Source organism: Brassica napus, chromosome C3, assembly GCF_020379485.1.
Source record: "Brassica napus cultivar Da-Ae chromosome C3, Da-Ae, whole genome shotgun sequence".
In the NCBI taxonomy this organism is placed as follows: Eukaryota; Viridiplantae; Streptophyta; class Magnoliopsida; order Brassicales; family Brassicaceae; genus Brassica; species Brassica napus.
In genome coordinates this window covers 8,803,646-8,825,991 of record NC_063446.1, presented here as the reverse complement: position 1 = coordinate 8,825,991, position 22,346 = coordinate 8,803,646, and the positions used below count along the sequence as shown (strand labels likewise).

The window sequence follows — 22,346 nt, the reverse complement described above, 5'->3', positions numbered from 1 at the left end:
TAATTTACATAAGAGGGTAGAGAGAAAGCAATCAGTCAAAAGAAGGATGAATGGAAAGTGAGATCCTAAAACAATAAACAGGAAATCTTCGTCTTTACCTCTCAGCGGAGGAGCCACAAGCCCTAAGTGACTAAGTTTAATTTTTTTTTTTTTTTTTTTTGGCTCAACAACAACTTCGTATTAATCCAAATTCATTGTCTTACAAAAGGCTTATCAGCCATTACACATGAACTTAACCACTTAGGCACCATAGAATAAAGCTTAGGGACAAAGGACGTAAACGTAGTAGTCTCCTTCGCTATTCTATCTGCAGACTTATTACCACTTCGAGGATAGTACCTCACTTCATAACCTTCACTTCTTGACAGCATAGTAGAGATATCTTGTATGATGGGTTGTAGCAGTGGCCAGACTTCTTCCTCTCCGTTAAGCATTTGAGCTAACAGCAGAGAATCTGTCTCCATGATAACGCTTCGATAACCAAAGCTCACGACCGTTTGGAGAGCCCATCTTATAGCTTCTGCTTCTGTTTCTATTGCTGATCTCAACGCTGCCAATTTCTTTGCCCCAGCCCACACCAGCAGTCCTTGATGATCTCGTAGTAGCCAGCCAATCCCCCCGTACCGGTCTCCTTCGACCATGCTCCATCAGTGTTGCATTTCAGTGACATGGGGTCCGGCGGAATCCATTTTACTTCTGCTGCTTTTGGTGTTGGCGATTTAACCTCCTCCTCTGTGATCTCATTTCTACTCTTCCATTCCAACACATCCTCCCACACCTTTTTAACTGTTGTAGGAGCGCTATAGTCTTTCCCTCTAAAGATAAACTCATTTCTGTTCTTCCATAGCCTCCACAATAGCCAGGGGACAAAACCTTCATCTACTTCCTCCTTTGGATACTCTTTTTTTAGATTTAAGACCCAAAAGAGATTAGCAAATAAAGAGTCCGACCATCTACCAGCTGGGGGTATGTGTATCTGTGCCACTGCCCAAACTAATCGAGCATAAGGACACTGAAAGAGCAAGTGGTTAATGCTCTCCGCCTCTCCTCCACACCGACTGCAGTACTTGTCTTTTGCGATGTGTCGGTATGTCATATTTTCTGCCACTGGGAGAGCATTGTTGAGGCATCTCCATAAGAAGTGCTTGATCTTTGGACTGGTCTCTAGACTCCACACCTGCTGATATATACCATCCAGGCTCGGTTGTAACACTTCTTGGTTATCGTGATGTACTGAGAGTAGGCTCGTTTGCACCCAATATCCAGATTTTACGGTATAGTGTCCTGTTTTAGTAAACTCCCACGAATACGTGTCGGTGCTATTTGGCCCCGCTGGTCTTATCTTCAGTATCTTTTCCATTGTCTCCTCCGTGAAGAGCCTTTCTAACATCTCAGGCCTCCAGTCTCGACCGTTTGCTTCCATCAGTTCACTAACCTTCATCTCGTCAGATATCATGTCGTGCTCCTGCCCCGGTTGCAATCGCATGGCTTGGACCATTGATGTTGGGGCAGCGCCTATCCATCTTCTCCTCCGTGAAGAGCCTTTCTAACATCCCAGGCCTCCAGTCTCGACCATTTGCTTCCATCAGTTCACTAAGTCTAATTTTTAATTTAAGAATAGAAAAAATCTTCCTTCTTTAATTGGGCGACTTTTCTCGATTAGCTACATATAGGCCTGGGCGTTCGGGTACCCGTTGACATTCGGGTCGGGTTTTTTGGGTTTTCGGATTTTCGGATTTACGCTTCTAGGTCCTATACTAAAATTTTATTAGTACGGGTCGGGTTCGGATAATAACACTTTGTGTTCGGTTCAAAATTGTATTGCATAATAAAACCCATAAAGTAATCATATATCGTACGGATTCGGGTTATATCGGTTCGGTTCGGATATAACCAAAGTAAAAAACAAAATTTTTGAAGTAAAACATAAAGAAAAACATCTAAATTAAATAAAAATTAATCTATCACATATAAAATTGATAAAATAACAATAAAATGTTAAATCAAGCATGAAAACAAACATCATTTGTAAAAAATTATGTATTGCCTTATAGAGAGTAGACTTTTTATTTCAATGAGCAAATTATAAAATACTTATTTATAACTAATTGTGTACTTAAAGCATTTATTAGAATTTTAATATTTATTATTATATATAATATTACCATAAATATTGAATTTAATAATTGAAATACTTATATATATTTCAAAATATTTATATTGACTATTAATTTCGGATTTTTCGGGTTACCCGTTCGGGTTCGGTTAATAACACTTCGGGTTCGGATATTTTTTGTACCACCCTACAAGATCCGTTCGGGTATTTTTACGTTTTGGGTCGGATAACGGGTCGGATTTTTCGGTTCGGGTTCGGTTCGGGTTCGGTTCGGATTTCGGGTTCCGGATTTTATGCCCAGGCCTAGCTACATATGTTGCAATAAGTGTAAGTTGGACGAGATGAAACAATATACAATGAAATACTATAAATTAATATTCGATAAATTAATAAATACCGTAAATTAATAATTTTTTCTATTTTTGAGTTTGATCGTTTTAAAATATGACTATAAATATATGGTATTTTTAAAATATAAATTAATAATATATTTATATATACATTTTATATATGTATAAACTAAACATTATGTCGTTGATTTTATATTCACAATGAAATTATCTCTATTTTTTAAAAAAAATTCAATATACTTTGTAATATTTAGTAAAATTATATCTAAAATCACATTTGAATTCTACAAAATATAAAAATATACACCAAATATGAAATTCTAATTTCTAAAATTTAATTAATGTATATATGGAAAAATTAATTATTTTCTTATTTAATAAATAAAATATAAAAAGATAGAAAAAATCTAAAAAAGAAACTTTTTGTAAATTAATAACTCTATAAATTAATAAAATATCATAGTCACAACATTATTAATATACAGAGTTTTTACTGTATTTGTTAACCATATGTTATTAAATACAAAAAATAACCGACGGATTCTCAATAAATATATATATATGTTATGTAGTTGCTTGAAAATTTTAAAACTTCTACGTATTTATGTTTTTGTTAAAGATATGAAGAATTTATTCAAATTCATATATAGATATTATATCCCTTATCTACTTTTATTTAAAAGAAAACTAGAAAACATGTTTTTAATTATTATTTTTTCATGGATGGATAAACTTCCTATAAATTCGAAGGCAAATTTATTTACACCGAATTGTGCAGATGGAATTAACGAATTCATGATGTTGTCTCAACGAAGACCATAAACTAAAAAACTCCATAAGTTGAAATATACATGTTCTACTTATCGGAATAATAGCAATATTGAGATTGAAGAAGTTTGGAAGCATTTATATATCAATGAGTTTATGCCGGAGCATAATATTTGGTATATTAATAGAGAATGAACCAAGTGGTCTTAGCCTATTGGTAAAAGGGTTCGTGCTGGAGTGGCAAAAAAATCCGGATTTATATGGGCTTCTTGGTGATTAGTCCTTAAGCCTAGAAAGCCTTTAGGATCACACCAATGTTATAAAAAAAAAATGGTGGTAAAACTAGTGAATTTCATAATGGGTATAATTAAGTTAGATGAACATAGCACGACTATAGACGATGTAGATAATGTTTATATGGCAAATAATACATATAATTTATTTTGCTATCGATTGTTGAAGAAGGAGATATACCACAAAAACCCAATTTAAAATCAAATAACTGTTTGATATGTTAGACGCATTTAAACAAACATTGCAGAAGAATATGTGGATACGATCACTGATTTTGTGGGGAAATATTCTATCTAAGGATAATCTTTTGCATAATTCATATTACAAGGTACATAAATTTCTATTTGTTCTTGGTGTACCAAGTGATCACGTATGCATCAATGATTTCATAATTTACTGAAGAGAAGGTGAAAACGAAAGAGATGTCGCTTTTATCAAAAAACTTTGCTACAAGAAAAAAGCGTAAGAATTTTAGTTCCAAATAAACGGATATGGAATTTGTCATTGATAGAAAAAATAAATAGGTTATATCAATCAGAATGGACAACATAACCAATAAGATATCATGCAAAATATTTAACAATGATGAAATTATAAATCATTATTTTTATAAATTATAAATATGTATATTTTTATTGTAGAAAAACTTATAAAATATTTTTACTCTATATTTTTTGTAAATAATTAAATAAATTCATATATTATTAAAATACTAAATTATATTAATTTTCATTTAAAATGAGAAATAAAATTGATTTATTATATATATATATATATTCTATAAGTATTAATTTAATATAGACCAAATAATAACCATACAGTAATCTCACGTAAATTTATAGAATAGATTAAAAATTAAAAATTAAACTAATTAGTATTACATCTATAATTTTATATTTACTATAAATACAAAATAATAAAAATTATATAAAAACTTCATCCACTCCCAAAATTTCACAAATATATTTTGAACTTTATAAAAATAAAACACCTGAAAATATTATATATATTAAATGGGTTGAAATTCGGTAACAATATACAATTATATCAAAAAAATAAATTTTTTAACTTATTTTAAATTATTATGAAAAGAACAAATTATTCTATAAATTTCATAAATTTTAGAACCAAATCGATTTTTATTAAATTAAAATCTTATATTAATCACTTTCACGATTTAGAAACGCATATCATCTATTCTATTAAAATAGCAGTGTGACCAATTGATAAAAGTATGGTCTAACTATTATTTTTTTTATCTTTATCATTATTTAGAATATTATTTATTATGCTTTATGCCATTAGACCTATATTTAAATTACCAATTGAAAAAATCTAAAAAGATGTAAAACAAAAAATATATCTAGTTTTAACTTAAAAGAGTTGAAACTCTGGTTTTGCCTAATGTAAAAGGGGAAAACGAACAGCGATTAGAGTACTTTCCCAGCGATTAGCGGAATAGCGGGAGTCGGGACAATATCATCGTAGAACAATACGTGTATAAATATATATATATATATATCCACCTGGATTTTCCACTTTCCCGCAAATCCAAGACAGATCTATTTAGCTGTCCTTTTGCTTATTTTAGTTGTCTAATTTGGCCTCTTGAGAACGTGAAGGTTCATATACTCAAATGTTTGAGCTAAACAACGCCAAACTGAAAAAGATAAAATAAAATAAAATAACGCCAAACCAGACACCTATAAAAAACCAACGGCGAGATTATTGAACATGGTCTTACTGTTTGTGGGGCGAGCAATTTTTCCAGAAAAAAATGTCACAATAATTCCAAAAGGAAAAATTTAAGTGACAACTTATACATGTCAAATTATTTCCAGTTTACACACAAGAGATGGCCAAAACGCAAAGAAAATTATAAGCTAATTATTAGTACAAACATCGAATCAAAGTTATAAGACTATCAGCAAAAAAATTTCTTACTATGAGCAGACTAAAGGAATGTCTGAAATGTATTATAGTCGAGTAACGGGAAATCCAATAAATAGATCGGTCTCGACTTCTGATGAATGTTTGGACATTCTGCAGGCACTTCCGGTTTCATCTTTCCCAGTGTGTAAGGTTACTGGCAGCATTGGCCGTACCAGGGTTTCTCTGATTTCCTGAAATACCAAGTATAAAGTTATTTTCATAACAGTATGAAATATGACTTGAAAAAATGAAACGACATATATATATATACACATTTACACACACACACACACATATATATATATATATATATGTTACTATGTTTATTGTGTTTATTGTTTTATTAATTTAAAAACCAAACAAATAATAAGCCTTTGTAATACAATCTAATTCTAAGAGAGTTGACTATATATTATGAGCGATCTCAAATTAGTGTTTGTATAGAATTAGCCTGTTCGTTTTGACGCAGCGTCAGCGGCGGTGACCGGTAATTAACAAACAGGTGAGAGAAATTTTAACGGTGTGTTGTTGTGTAGTTGCCGTCGGCGACTTCCATTGCTCCTCTTTTCTATAATTTTATTGCCGTTGCAAATAACAGTGTCTCCCACCTCATACGAGACGTGATGCAGTAGGTCTGGGCATTTTACCCGGATCCGAAGACCCGAACCGGAACCGACCCAAAAATAGAGGTTCGGGTCCGGGTCCGGGTCCATGCTAAGTACCTATTGGGTCTTTTTTTTTGGACTCGCGGGTCTCGGTTCGGATCCGGGTCCTACCCGAGACACGTTCGGGTACCCGAAGTACCCGCAAATAATTGTATATACTAGGTATATTTGGGTGATTGAGTATATTTTTGGTATTTCAGATTTTTTTAAAAGTTTCGGGTTTGGATTTACGGGTATAATTGTAGGTTTTTTTGTGAAATTTTAGATTTTTAGAAAATATAATTTGGGTATTCGGGTAAAATTTGGGTATGTTTTGGGTTTTCGGGTCTGATTTTGGATAAATTTTTGGGTATTTTTGCGGTTTTTCGGGTATTTTTAGAGTTTTCGGGTCCAATTCGGGTACTTCAGGTCCTAAATACCCGAACCGACCCGGATCCGAAATATACCCAAAAATTTTAGGTATTTTACGGGTATTAAAATTATAGACCCGAACCGACCCGGACCCGACAAGACCCGACCCGGAACCGACCTGAAACGTTATAGGTACCTATATGGGTCTAAATTGCTAGGACCCGAATGACCCGGATCCGATAATACCCGACCCGAACCCGACCCGAAGATCCGGATGCCCAAGCCTATGACGCAGCGTTCAATGATTGCCTTTTCTAACTCTCTAATTTAATTAGTTGCTGAACTGTCATTAAATTTTTTTTACATTTTTTATCGTTCTTCGTTGACGCAACGAATTCCGGAAACGAACAGTGTTAATATATCCTCACAATAGAAAACAAAAATCCTCACATAACTTTAGAGCAACTTATGCGATAGTACTATTGTACTAAGCGGAGTTAGGATTAACTTATAGGAAAGTGGAAACTTAATGAAACTAAAGCTCTTAATGAAGCTCAATCCCTTCTAGATATAAAGAAGATCATATAGATTAATCATATTTCGCTTTTTAACGCAACATTTTATTGTTTCTGTTTACACGACAAGGTAATTCTATGTTTTTCTTTTTCTTTTTTTAAAGAAATAAATTCTGTCTTTCTTTATAAATAAACCTTTTCTAATTTCCATAATCTATTTTGCTAAATGATTGTAAATTCAAATGCCAAACACAAGTCGTCCGTTTGAAACGAGAGTGTTTAGGTCTACGACTAACGATGGACGTTAAAGCAATCCCAAACAAACAGTCAGTGCATGAATAGTTCTCAAATCAACTATTCTTTTAGGTAAACCACGATTCTTCTCATAAGTAGAAGGTCTACAAAATGCGATGAATTTTCTATGTAGCTAAACTTCTTGCTAAGCGTTGATATATATATATGTTTCATGTGTAAAGTGCGTTTATGTGTATCATGGGATGAGTGTATGTACGTATTTACCTCTTCACGTAACCTTCTTCTCTGGTCCAAGAGTTCTCTCTCCTAGAAACAGATAAAGAAAGATCAATAAAAATAGCATGACATATAGAAACGATCCCAAAACTTACTAAGTGAAAAATAACTACCTTTTCTTTTAGTTTCAATAGTTGATCTGCATATAACTCAGCCTACATACCAAAACAAACCAATGAAGTTATTATTCCTATTTGTGTGGGCGTGTGTGTGTTTTTGGATTGTACCTTTCTTGATCTGATAATTCGAAGGCTTTTCTCAATCTGAGTATCCAACCCTTGAAGTTGTGCCAGTGAACATGAACCCAAACCTTGCCCCATTAGCTTCCTTCATACATAACGGCATTAACAGTAGATTTCAGGATTAAAACAAATTATCTTCATAAAGAATGCTTAATATGTAACCGTAGAAATAGTGAGATACGAACCGTTGATGAACTTCAAGGAGATCAATCTTCTTTACCATTATATCCATTTCCTTCTTAAGCTCCTGCACAACCAAAAAGGCCGAGATTTTAGTATACATCAATTTTATTAAATTAAAGAAGAGACTAATCAAGAATAGGTATACATATTTATAGAAAACAAACCAGCAAGTATAGTTCTTCTTGGGGCCTCCCTGACACAAAGTAGTCAGGACTAAACTTGCCATATCTTTCTATCGTCTTCTCCATCCTGAAAGTGTAATTCACAAAAGATGCTTACTTAATAGTACCTAGGATGCTTCCTTTACCAGTGATGATCATTGTAACATTCATGAGATGAAATATTATGGGTTTACTTACCTGGTATACATGTCATGCGAATAGTAGAATAGCTAAATAGGTGATAGATTCATAGTATATAGAAGAATCAGTTGTCAAAAATGATAAATATATGAATAACCAAATATAGGGACAAAATGTTAAGAACATGAAAATGGTACACTATTCATCAATATATATGCATAAAGAGAGAAAAATACCACTTTGTCATTCTTTCACGTTTTTATCATTCCGTCCAAGCTTATGACAAATATACAAATACATAACAACATCATTGTCGATGGAGAATAAAGAAACTTAATTTGATATCTAATTTGTATAAGTTTATATGCAACTGAATTCGTTTTTCAATACACAAAATCCAGTGATTGTTTCTGCAATAGGGTTGTTAAGCACGGAATGAAAATTAAAACAAGGGGAACTATAACAAGAACTATTTGTCAAACTTGGTTGGCTATGTAAACTAGCACGAAAATGAATATTCACGAAAGAAAATATAGAGAGAACAATGGGGGAAATTTCATATCTTTTTCTCATGCAGCATATGTATGATTTCTGTTCGTACAATGTAATTATAATGTCAAAAAATTCTTTTCAATATTCTAAATAAGATGTCTAGTGGGTATCAGTTTAAGTTCCAAGGTGTACGAGGAGGTTAATTGTTCAAGAAACCTCTTTTCTGAAAACCTAGTTCACTTGCTCATCCTTGAAGAAAAACCCTTTAGAAACTTTTTTAAGTTTTCAATTAATTGGTATCCTTATGTTTTAAGTTCATTATATAAAATCCAGAAGTACTGGAAAATGAAAAAAAAATGTGATAAAATCATTTTTCAGAAAAGTCAAATAATAGCTAGCAGAAAAAGAAGCAAATCTTAAACGTATTATTGCAAAATCTCTAGGTACGATTCGGCCAGAAGGAGATAGAACTATTCACCACAAAAGTTCTAGGCATTTAATCAGTCTATTTGCAGAGAAAGATTTAGACATATATATGTAAAATTTTAAAATAAATAGATAAAAGAATCTTACTCGGAGCTAGAGAATTCGTATAATCTTCCGCTCTGAGAGAAGACAATGGCGGCGACTTGTGCATCACATAAAACAGATAGCTCATGAGCCTTCTTAAAGAGACCGTTCCTTCGCTTCGAGAATGTGATTTGTCTACTTGTCCTGTTCTCGATCTTCTTGATCTCGATCTTTCCTCTCACCATCTTCCTGCAAAAACAATGAGATTCAAAAGCTTTATGTCAAAGTTAGGAAACTGAGGAGATTTACTTCTAGATTCGCTTCAGAAACCCTAAACTACATTATTTTTCCAGATGAAAATCAGATGACGAAGCTACTTTTTTCTTAGAATTTTATGGTTTTTCTTAGATTTTATGATAAACAGAAAACAAAATTGGTGAAAAGTTAAACCCTATAACTAACATTTCAGAAAGAGGCAGGATCTAGATATTATGATTCCTGTCACTATGTTTACCTCTATCTGGTTGTACAAGAGCCACAAACCCTAAATTCTAAGCTTGCTTTTTGTTCTGATTAATTGGACAGAGAAAAGGAAAAAGGAAGAAGAGATTTTTTATGTTCTTCTTTTGGTGATGCTATTGCTAGTTGGACTAATAATTGATGAACAATACAACAGAGAAAATAATAATTAAAGAAGAAAAAGAACAAGTTAGTCCTAGGTTCTGATTAAAGAAATGACCATGACTTTATCTGTTTTTGGTAAAATTAAGAATCGATAGCAGAAGCAAACATCTTTAAAATAAACTTGGGAAATTATTATGTTCAAAAAACTTGGGAAATTATTAAGGATTAAACTATAAGAAACGGAAATATTCAAAATTGTTTTCTTGGGACTAGAGTGGGTGGAATAGTAAACGATGGGCGTGTCGACATCATCGTACAATGACGTGTACTGTCACCATTTATATTACGACACGTATGTTTTACTTCCCAAATCAAAATCAGCATTTTAATACTATCATTATTTTTTAGCATTCTAAATTTTATTTAAACCGTCACATTTCTCTATAAAATAATCTAACACTCGTTCATAATTTGTTAAACAGACCTTAACCTTTTATCAGATCAATATTGCTATTTTTATATTTTATTTTCATAATTATATATTAAATAATTATCGATTAAAATAAAATAAAACAAAATAATCAAAATGAAATATTTTCTTTTTATTTATATTTAAAATTTTGCAATGATAAAAACAAAAGATAAAAATAGCTCTCACGAAAACAAATAAAATTACGAAAAATTTAAAATACAATAAAATTGATCATTGTTAGAATTTGTAGACAAGGTTAAAATTAGTATAATTTTGAATGTTGAACTGATTATTATTGGAATCTATTTAATTAAAATAATATATTAAAGGAATATATTAAAGAAAATTGTTATGGATTAATAAAATAGTTAAAATATTATATATATAAAATTAAATGAAAAAATAAATATTTAAATAATCTAAAATAAATATGAATAAAATAAATTAATTTACTGTAATAATTAATTAAAATAATTAAAATTCAACAAATTTTGAAGTTTAATCTCTTGTTGCGAATTGCATATGTATATGCATGGTCGCTCAGCACCACATAGTATTGGTAGTCTTAAGGGATTTACTAGATCAAAAATTTGATAAAATTTGAAGTTACTACTTCCAACAAAATCTGAAATTCGAGTAGATTTTTCAAAAAAAATTTTGTTACCAATTTTATGAATGCGTTGAAAAATCTAAAATGTTTTAAAATATATTTTAAGATTTTTAAAATATTTAAAATGATAATTTCTTTCTTAAAACTATATTTTGTTTATTTGTTATGAAATATATAGAACATTTATAAAACAAAAAAGTCTAAAACTATTTTTTTATTTTCTACTTTCATTTTTTCTGTAAAAAAAAAATAAGTAAAGTATAATTTACAATAAAAACTAATACAATAATAGGAATTGATAATTTATTTTCTGATTTTTAGCTACAAATTATTTTTTAAACCCAACAAATCATTTTTTTGTTAGATTCTACTGACAAAATTTATTTTTACAATAAAATTCAGTTTTGAAAATTATCAAATAATCTAATAAATATTAAATTTCATATCATTTTTATAAATGCTAAATATAATAGGCGAGAATTTGGAGAAAAACGTTATCCAAGCAAATGTACAAATGATTTTTCCGACTACTGATCAACGTCTTTCAACACAATATTCAAGTGTTTAATTTATTCTTTTTTCTTCGACATATCCATTATTAATGGTATAGTGCTAGAGCTGGAAATTTTAGTTTTTACCCGCGGGTCCCGTTCCGTTTGATCCGATGCGGGGCGGGTGTGGGTCGGCCACTTCGTAAAATTCAACATGCAGGTGCGGGTCGAGTCGATTCTACGCGGGGCGGATGCGGATCGGTCAATTTTGAATCGCGGGTACCCACTAACCCGCAAAAAAATAAAAAAATAAAAAAAAACAAAAAATAATATATATTTTCGTAAAAAATATATAAAATACTATAAATTCAGAAAATAATATATAATTTAATTATTTTATTCGAAAAATAAGTATTATATAATTAAAATATAATTAAATAATTATTTTATTAAAATTTATATTACCTGCGGATCCCGCGGATTACCTGCAAATTTGGACGGGGCGGGTGCGGGTATGTGAATCTTTCTTTGTGGGTGTCGAAGTTTTGAGTGAAAAATAATGAGTCGACCCGTGGGTTGGCGGGACGGGCGGAGCGGGTTGACCCGCGAACCCAGCTCTGTATAGTGCGACTTCATTTTCTACCAACTACACACATATTCATTTTTTTTCGTTTTTACCCGGTTATTTGTAATATTTCCCTTCCTGTTATAAGAAAAAACTATCCTGTGTCGAAACATAAGAAAAGTGGAATAAAGTAATATTGTGTCCTTTGAACAAAAAAAAAAGTAATATTGTGTCCAAAATCTAAATCCGTGATAAGGGAATATGATGTCTTCTTCTTTTGATTTTGTTTTTTTTTTGTGCGACTCTCTATCAACATTGCTTCTCATTCATGTATCATGAATGAATTTAATTCATGAATCAAGACACATTTTGATTACTCTAGGAGAGTCGAGTCATATAAGAATAGATGCTGTATTTGTAAATCTGAATTCGAATAGATGTTTGTATTTGTAGATTAGAGTTAGAAGGCTCTTGCTTGGAATACATAACAGTTCGTTACTGCTTGTATTTTTCTCATCGTCCAAGCCGTGTCGTTAAGTATACTTTATCTTGATTGATTTGAATTCATTAGACAAATATATAGTACAAGTCACGTCATCACGACACCTCAATATTCCTGCTTTTCATTCACTCAATAATTTCTACCTCGTCACCTATATAAATTATCATTAGAGTAAATTACGAATTGCTTAATCCTTCTTCTAGTACGTATGCAACTTTTTTACAAGATGCATCCTATAGTTAACAAACACCACCAATCTCTTATGCTATCGCCTAGTCTCATATGCTATCCACTAGTCTTTTATCACTATTGATATATTGAATGTCGGTTATGTATATTCGGTTTAGTCTTTGTACATTGATACCCGGTTTGTTCCGGTTAGGTTGTTACAACAATTGTATATAGTCATTTGACTACGTTAATGAGAAGCTAACAAAAAGTTTCCTTGAAAAAATATATCAATAATCACTAATCTCTTTGATCATCGCTAAGGTACAATTTCATTGATAACAAAATTGTCGAACCACATCTTACATTAATTATCTTTGTTTTTATTCGAATATAAGCTATCATGTTTATTAACAAAACCTAATTCCTTCTTGAACAATTGACGTCCACCGTAGAACAAGAGAATTCTTATAAATCTCGAAGTTCAGCAATGGCAAAGATTCCTCTAACAATGAGATCATGGGGACTCGCATCAGGTCGGCGGTTAAACATTTAACGAATAGGCTGAGCACATCTCACATATCCGTCTCCCTCTTTACGAGCCCAGTCTCGTTCCCTCTTTGTCACTGTGTTATCTTCATCGGGTCACCTTCAACATCTCAATTCATCTCATCCGGTCTTCACCACATTGTATGTGTCGACTTGTCACCATCAGGTCTTCTTAATCGATCATCTCGTCTCCTCTGGTTCTTTTTCACCACGTTGTCTCCGTCGGCGCCTCATCACCATCATGTAGTCTTCATCAGTACGTCAGGATCTGAGCTTGTCAATTAACAACGTCGTCAATCATGCTCCAGTTCGACGGATAAACTAAACTACAAGTTGTTTTAAAAATTTAATAAGACTACCAAAAAAAGAGAGCTGAATAGAAATATTATTCTTAGGGAGTGATTGAATACGTGCAATGCTTCCTCTTTATCATCTTTACTACTCAGGATGTTCTCATCACAGTGAGTCTTATACTCACCCATATATATGTTCTTGCAGATGAGGTTGTCAGAGAACATACTTCTAGTTGATGGTGTTAATAGCACAATGATGGTTTGACTTTGAGCGCTCTGGTTTTAGGATGATAAAGGTTTCATTTCTGTTTAAATTGAATTGTCTATGGGCTTAAGTGTAAAGATTATTTTGTGATAGGGCCTCTTTAGAGACTGCATAGTCTACGGGCTTATGTTTTCTTCTTTGTTTTTGTTATTTGTTAATTGTTTATGTGGTTTCAAGAGATTTATAGAGTTATTTTCACTATAGATCACTTTATGACTTTTATTAGACCAAAAGTCATATATTGCTCCTAGGGTAGTTTTTTTTTTAACTTTTACTTCCTTTTCCCTGACTAAACGTTACTACAAAAAGATTCTAGTTTCCTTTAATTCTTTTTGTTTTAATTTTTTATTAAAAATTAATTGATTTTTTGCTTCTCTTTCCTTCTTTTTCATTCACCGTAAGTTTCTTCTCCCACGAAGACCACAGCTGTGGGCCCATCTTCTTCTTCTTCACTTCGATCTACAAGCACCACCGCCAAAAAAAGATCAGAAATCGACCGGAAAACATCTTCGTCTCAATCTCAGTAAAATTCGATGTAGATCCGCCGCCGGCTAAATCTTCAGCTCTGCTTCTAAGCTCCTTCTTCGCGACAAGTCTTCAATCCGTCGTCACGGTAACTCGATGTGCCGTCGCGTCTCGTCTTCCTCCTAGTCTTCAAATCGGTGGCTCGTCAAGCTCTGTCATGCTTTCCTCTGTGACCTATCCTCCTCTCCAACCGTCGGTGAACCAAACCGGAGGTCAATCCGAACTGTCGAACCTCGAACGGATCTATTCCCAAACATAATTTCATATATTTGCACAATTAGTTCTTTAGCTTTCAACTTTTTACAATTAGGCCATAAAAGTTGTAGATTTGAACAGTTGGTTTTCAATTTTGCTCCACACTTGCAGTTGTGCAATGCAACCCCTAATTTATGAAGATTACTATGTAAATGTAATATAATATGAAAAGCCAAAACAATGAGATACATTATTATTGTTTAAATATTAGCCATAGGTATGACGATTCATGTATGTTCATATATACATGTACACAAAATTTCGTAGTATCCACATGTACAAAAATACATATGAACACCAATAAAATTGTGTAAGAATTCATATGTACACTTGCTAAATTTGTTAGATATAGCAATTTACGATATAAAATAGTCTAGGTGTACAAATATTTTTTACTCACAAAATTTGACATATATACTATTAAATGATATTTACATGTCACATATGTTTTACTATTCACAAGGAGTAATGTGTACATATAGTGAGAAAAAAAATCTTTTGTAGGCACAGTACTATTCACAAGGAATAATGTGTACAACAACATATAATACAAATCTTTTTAGCTTATTTATAACTTTAAAAAAAAACTTTGATCATATCTTTATAGGCTTTCTCGGCTAGCCACTTCTTCGAGATAGTAGGGAAACACATTCTAATTACGTGTACACTTGTACAATAGGTTTGATGTACACATTGATAAATAAAACTATGTGTACACATGTACAACAATAAATTTATAAAGCAATTTGATCAGATGGAAAGTTTGAGGTATATTGTAAAATAAGCAGGAAACTAGAAGACCAGAAATGCAAAAAGACAATACTTCTCCATTGATGTTGCTCGAGCGATCTTCTTGCCGGATCTCGTCAACGACCACGGCGAGTCCGCTACGACGGAGCAGAGACACAACGAGGCTTGATTCCGACGACGGCGAAGGCTGAGAGCACGACCAGGAGGTGGAGAGGTCCTAGGCTTGAGACGTAGAGAAGCCGATATTGAGGAGACACGATTAATAGCAACGACCACTGGTGGACGAGACCTTACATCGCGGAGATCGAATGGAGCCATAGATCTCTGTCTCTTCAAATGTGTAATCTAAACCTTGAAAAGTGTAAATTGACATACAAATGCTATATCCTAATATGCAATCTATATGTTGAATTAAAAACAAGTGCTGAATTAGATAAATATTACTCTTAAAAATATTCTAGATAAACACAATAATTAATACTTATGATATATAGAAATTACTCAGTAAAAATAATTAGATAAGTATTACTCTTAAAAAATAATTAAATAGGCTATATACTATGATGTACATGTGGACATTTTAACTGTGAATATCATAAGCACCTAATGTACATGTGTACAACATGGGTTCATGGACATCAAAACAAGATGATTATACAATTTTATGTCTTTTTTACAAAATATAAATGTACATGCGCATAAGTATCTACATGTATGTCCGTCATTCTAAAATTAATCTTAACGAAAATGGAAAATACATTTAAAATGAAGATGATGATGAAATACCGTGTACACATATTTTTACTGTCCATATGTACAACATTTTACACAAAGTCACATGTACATCGGTTCAAATGTACATTCGATAAGTAATGATATCCAATGATTTGAATGAGTTATAGTTTTTAGAGTTAATTTAGATTATTTTAAGTTTCATTTACGTGTATATTCTGCATTTTTATGGTTTTACCATCAAAATTTAATTTATTTTTAGACAAATTCATTGGCTCCATATTCAGGGGCGGACCCAGAAAAATATATCGTATGTGGCACAAATAAAATTTCTGATGAAAAAAATTAAACTAATAGTTGTAATATGTTTTAGAATTTGATTATGGAACAATACCCGTTTTGAGCTCAAGCACAAAAAGTATGGATTTAGGAATCATAACCTATGTATTATTTGATTTTTTTTAAAACTTTTTTTGTTAGTCTACTGCTAATATTGTTCAAATATGGTTGTCATTCAAAAATTCAAATATTTTTAATTATTATTTTGATTTTTAGCTCATTATTTTTTAACTCTAATTTTAAATTTGTTTGTGGCTTTCTGTTCTACAAAAAAATAAAAAGTAATTGAATAAAACTAGTTTTAATAAAATTACAGATGCATAACATACAAATTATAATCAGTCATAAAGAAAAACTAAATACACAACGTTACCTAAAAAAAAAAGGGAAATAATATAATTTCAAAAAGAATAAATGTTGAAAATAAAAATAAAAATAAAAATAAAATGAAAAAGGAAGGTGCAGAGAACATTAAGAACATTACCATACAAATTATTAGTAAGTATACACATATACACACAAAATTTAATATATTTATATATATACACACGTAACTCAACAAATAAATCAATAAAAACAGTAACAATTGATTTCAACATTGCATGGGGCACAATCTATAGGAAACTCAACAAATAAATTAATAAAACATCAACTAATTATAAACTTTCTAACATAGTATGAGGCACGTGCCCCACCCACCTTGGTCGTAGATCTGCCCCTGTCCATATTAATAGTTTAAGTGGTAGAAACAAATTGCAAAATGTGGTCTAGTAGTAAGAAAAGACCTTTTAGCCATCATATCCATGTTCAGATTTTCATGAGATCATTTTATGAATTTTTTTCATCAATGGCAAAATCGTAAATACATCATTTTCTACCTCACGATTCGTTTTTTCTGTAAAAATGCTACCGTTGTCAATCATGGTTTCGGTATTAAATCACCAAACTTTGTGTGTGTTTCATGTTATTTTAAAATCAAAATTATAGATCTATTTGGTATTAATCGACATTAAACCTCAAAAAATGAGATCTTGATGAATCTGAGATCTTCAACGTACGGTGACTAAGAAGAAACCCGGCGGCAGCTGGTTGATACGGCGGAAGTGGCCGGGGATATAGTAGATACAGACCAGGTGATAATGGTGTTGTGATTGGTGGTGGTTGTGGGTTTGGGTCCGACGGTGATTTAGGTCTGGTGGGTTGGAATGGAGGAAACAGAGGCAGATGTTAAAGATATGGGTGAGGTGGTGGTGGTGGTGGTGGTTGTGAATACACGTTTTGGTAGAAGTAATAAGGGAAGAGAAAGAAAAAAATATTATAAATTCAATTTCTTTAGTTAGGTGATTTTTCTAAAGGATGTAACTAAATTAGTCAGAAGAGAAGGGAAAGTTAAAAATAAGTGTCTCAGGAATGAAACGTGTCTTAGAATCTATACTATACTAAAAGGGAGATATAAGCCATGGAGAGGGTGTCCACATAGGATAGAAAAATCAACCAATCAGAGAACCCGAAATTGCCATGTCATCTCATTTATTTTTCGTAAAAAATAAAAAAACAATGCGAAGGTGAGAATCGAACCCGGGATAGTATGATATATATATAGGACAGTTACCACTAAGCCATTGAAACTTTCTTGAACACATATACAAAAACCACTAAGTATATAATCACAAACTCTTATGTACATTTACAATAATATGAATTCAACTTTCAAGACTCCGATACTTTGTTTTGTAAAAAAAAAAAAGTAAGTGACTAAGCTAATATATTCTTAGAAAGTGTGAGAACGTTGACAAATATGAAAAAGCATAGATTTTTGTTTTCGTGATAAAGTTAAGATTTTGTAAAAGTAAGTTTAACATATAAATTTTCGTGACAAATATGAAAAAGCATAGATTTTTGTAAAATTTTGACAAAACAACTCATAACATACTTCTCTAATGTCTTAATAAAATATTATTTAAGGGTGCAATAATTAAATATATTAATTCAATAAATTTTGTAATTTATAGACAAAACAATAACACAACAAATTTTGAAACATTTGTTTAACCTATCGATTTTTTTTCATGAGAATCCAACTAAACAAGATAAAAATAATAATTAGATTTACAAATATTTAATTACCATTTTATTCAATTTTGATTAATTTTAAATTGTCATAATGTATCTTTTTGAAGTTACAAATATGAAAAAGCATAGATTTTTGTACAATTTGACAAAACAACTCAAAACATATTTTTCTAATGTCTTAATAAAATGTTATTTAAGGATGCAATAATTAAATATATTAATTCAATAAATTTTATAATTTATAGACAAAACAATACCACAACAAATTTTGAAACATTTGTTTAACCAATCGATTTTTTTTTCATGAGAATCCAACTAAACAATTAGATTTACAAATATTTAATTACCATTTTATTCAATTTTGATTCATTTTAAATTGTAATAATGTATCTTTTTGAAGTTACAAAAAAATAATGTTCTTTCTTTATTACACTAGCATTATATATAGATTCTATATACACAAAATAAATATAATATAACAACATAAGCTTGCTTTCCCTGATTCATATGAAAACTTTTTAAGTTATCCACCAAAGCAAATTAATTAAATCAATGAAATTGTTAAAATACAGCAAATTAATATATAATTTTATTTTAAATTAAATTATTTAAAAAGTGTATTTTCGTTAAAACAAAATAATAAATAAGTAAAACTGATTTGATGGTAATTTTTATGATATATATATATATATATCAATTCCGTGAAAGAAATAGAAGCTTAATATGGAAAAAAATCTTAAATACAAAAACCTCTAAAAATTAACAAAAAAACTAATAAATTAAACTATGATATCACTTAAAAGCTTCTTAGACCATATTAATAAAATATTTAAGCGATAATTAGATAAATTTGATTTTTTTTCAGCAAAAAGTTTATTATTAATTAGCATCAGTTATTTCAAGATGTTTAAGAAATGGTGGACAAAAAGTAGAATGGACATTAATGATATATGAACTATGAATAGTACTTTGTGAAGCAGACTTAGATAACATATCTGCACATCCATTTTCAGTTCTTTTTGATGCCTAAATTCAATTTCTTCAGAGTAGTTATTCCACAAATAAATCGTATGAGATATTGTTTTGATATGTAGTTTTGTTTTTTCAATGTTAAGAAGATTGATAACTGCAAAAATGTCTCCTTCGTATATGATATGTCTATAACCGAGTCTCCAACATGAGACAAGTTTGTTTAAAAAGTAAATAATTTTATTTTTCTTATATTATATAATCAATATATATTATTTACTGATAATAAAAATATAGTTATTCATCGATCACAAATATCTATGCAAATATGTGAATCAAGTACAACAATCAAACAACATAATGATTTCCACATAGAAAATTTAAAAAATATATTTATGTTTTTTTTTGTCATCATATATTTATGTTATGTAGTCATATTTTATATTTTTTAAATAATGTAATACAATATTATACATTATTTTTTTAGAATTGAGAAATACATATATCAGTTAGACAAATTAAGCGATAATTAGACAAATTTGATTTTTATTTTGTGAGCAAAAAATTTATTATTAATTAGCATTACTTATTTCAAGATGTTTAAGAAATGATGGACAAAAAAATAGGATGGACATAAATGATATATGAACTATAAATAGTTTTTTGTAAAGCTGACTTAGATAACACATATGCACATCCATTTCCAGTCCTTTTTTATGCATAAATTCAATTTTTTCAGAGCAGTTATTCCACAAAGAGATCGTATGAGATATTGTTTTGATATTCAGATTTGTTTCTTGATTGTTAAGAAGATTGATAAGTGTAAAAATGTTTCATTCGAATATGATATGTCTATAACCGAGTCCCCAACATGAGACAAGTTTGTTAAAAAGTAAATAATTCTATTTTTCTTATATTATATAATAAATATATATTATTTACTGATAATAAAAATATAGTTATTCATCTATCACAAATATCTATGCAAATATGTGAATTAAGTACAACAATCAAACAACATAATGATTTCCACAAAGAAAATATAAAAAATATATTTATGTTATGTAGTCTTATTTTCTATTCTTTAAATAATATAATACAATATTATACATTATTTTTTAGAATTGATAAATACATATAATATCTTATCCGCGCGTAGCGCGGTTAAAAAATCTAGTGTAATATAAAAGATGAAACGTGACTCTAATATATTAGCTAAATGGGTTACCTACTCACAAAAGGCTAATTAACGTGTCATGACGACTAGCCCAAGCCTAATTAACAAGCTCGTGCAAGTTTCTAGAAACACGTGCATTTCTCCCGAGGCTACTAATCTGTATCTTAGTAAATAAATAAACCCTTAATTAAAACACTTAATGTCTTGATTATTCTACCAACTTTTTTCACAACTTTTTGCTCATTTTCCTCAATAGGTCGCCGGAGTCGTCGTCACTCTCAAACTGCATCGGAGATACCGTCGGTATCTTTAAATCCAATTTGGCTGATAAATATTTTGTCTACAACTACTAAGTATATCTCAATCAAGGCTGCACGCTATTGGGAGATATGAAAAGCAAAATACACATGCTTATATGTTGTCTACTATTAATCGCAGATTGACATTTGAGTATACATATATTTGGTAGATTTCAAATGCTAGTCTAGCAGATTTATATTAATCTACGGATACTCGGCAGAGCGTTTACTCTACTTTCATAGCAGACTAGGAAACTGCACAACATATGAAAGTCTAACGAGTGCTCTCAGAATAAATATGTGTACTAAATACAACTGAAAATTGCCATAAGGTGATGGTATTCTTCATGGAGGTGATGCAGATGAAAAAACAATGAGACTTTTAATGGAACCCTACACAAGGCATCAATTTTTAGCTTGCATTTATTCCCTTCAACCATGTCCAAGAACGTTTGTGTATTTATATCCTTTCCATGTTCCTTTTTTTTCACTTTATTTGTCTTATGCATCAGAGATGCGCGTTCCAATAATTGCTACGCGAAATAGTTTATTGGATTTTATTACGTTGTATTAAAAGATTTGTTGTCTATCTTTTTCTAGGGTGTACATTCATATATCTATTCGAATCCAGTTAATCTATTCGGATTTCAGATTTTTAGAGGTAGAAATTTAAATCATATTCGGATATTTACAAATTTGGTTTGAATCATTGCAGGTTCGATTCGGATTCGAGTTTGGGTACTCATTTTAATTATGTATTTAAACAAAAATCAAATATACATAAATCCTTAAAATAAGAAAATAAAATAATATAAAACATAAAAATTTAAATAATGTAAGAATAAATATTTAAATTTACATAATAATTAGTTCAATTTAAATATTTGGATGGAGAATAGATAAATATTTTCAGTATTTTGAACATTTTCTGTTATTTTTTATGTTTACTCGTGATTATGTTGATAATTTTTAGATATTTTCATATTTTGAATATCTAATATATATATAAATTTAAAATAATTAACATATTTAAGTATATATTGTGATTTAGATACTTTTGGTATCCAAAATATTTTAGTTTGGATCAGAAGCAGGTCTGGTTATCTGGATTTTAGATCTATTATATTTGAGTAATTAATCAGTTTTATTTTGTATTTAGTATTACTTTCAAATTTAGTTCGATTCGGTTCTTCGGATCCATATATTTTATCCACACTTACTTTCTTCTACTAATATAAAGAAAAATAAAATAAATGTAAAACAAATATATATTCTAGGTTTATTTAACATACATAATTATTGGACCATACTTTAATAATACCAATAAGAATAGATGTGCATCGTCTCAATATTGTTGGACATGTTGCAAAATTGACGTAGTTTATAACCAATAACGCGTATTTTTTTATAAAAAAATTCTTGGTACATATAACAAAA

General features: G+C 30.5%; 1 protein-coding gene across 3 annotated transcripts; it reads right to left on the bottom strand.

The window, feature by feature from the left end:
* Positions 1-5,290: 5,290 nt before the first annotated feature.
* LOC111212085 (MADS-box protein AGL71-like) lies at positions 5,291-10,371 on the bottom strand. Of its 3 annotated transcripts, XM_022713497.2 has the most exons (8): positions 9,766-10,087; positions 9,315-9,500; positions 8,112-8,196; positions 7,950-8,011; positions 7,750-7,849; positions 7,636-7,677; positions 7,511-7,552; positions 5,291-5,651 (listed from the first exon to the last, which is right to left on the bottom strand). In XM_022713497.2, exons 2-8 carry the CDS (start codon positions 9,494-9,496, stop codon positions 5,505-5,507), a joined length of 660 nt encoding a protein of 219 aa, XP_022569218.1. In that variant the 5' UTR covers positions 9,497-9,500; positions 9,766-10,087; the 3' UTR covers positions 5,291-5,504. The 3 variants fall into 3 exon arrangements, with proteins under 3 accessions (XP_022569218.1, XP_022569219.1, XP_048608337.1); XM_022713498.2 differs by lacking the exon at positions 7,636-7,677 and having other exon boundaries at positions 9,766-10,371; XM_048752380.1 differs by lacking the exon at positions 9,766-10,087 and having other exon boundaries at positions 9,315-9,708.
* Positions 10,372-22,346: the final 11,975 nt, after the last annotated feature.

Bases quoted from the DNA above. Each gene is read 5' to 3' on its own strand.
- LOC111212085 (XM_022713497.2), bottom strand. From the start codon at position 9,496: ATGGTGAGAGGAAAGATCGAGATCAAGAAGATCGAGAACAGGACAAGT. The intron at 7,553-7,635 runs GTAGTTATTTTT...ATCTGTTTCTAG, and splicing joins TATTGAAACTAAAAGAAAAG to GAGAGAGAACTCTTGGACCA. The intron at 5,652-7,510 runs GTAAATACGTAC...TTGGTATTTCAG, and splicing joins GAAGAAGGTTACGTGAAGAG to GAAATCAGAGAAACCCTGGT.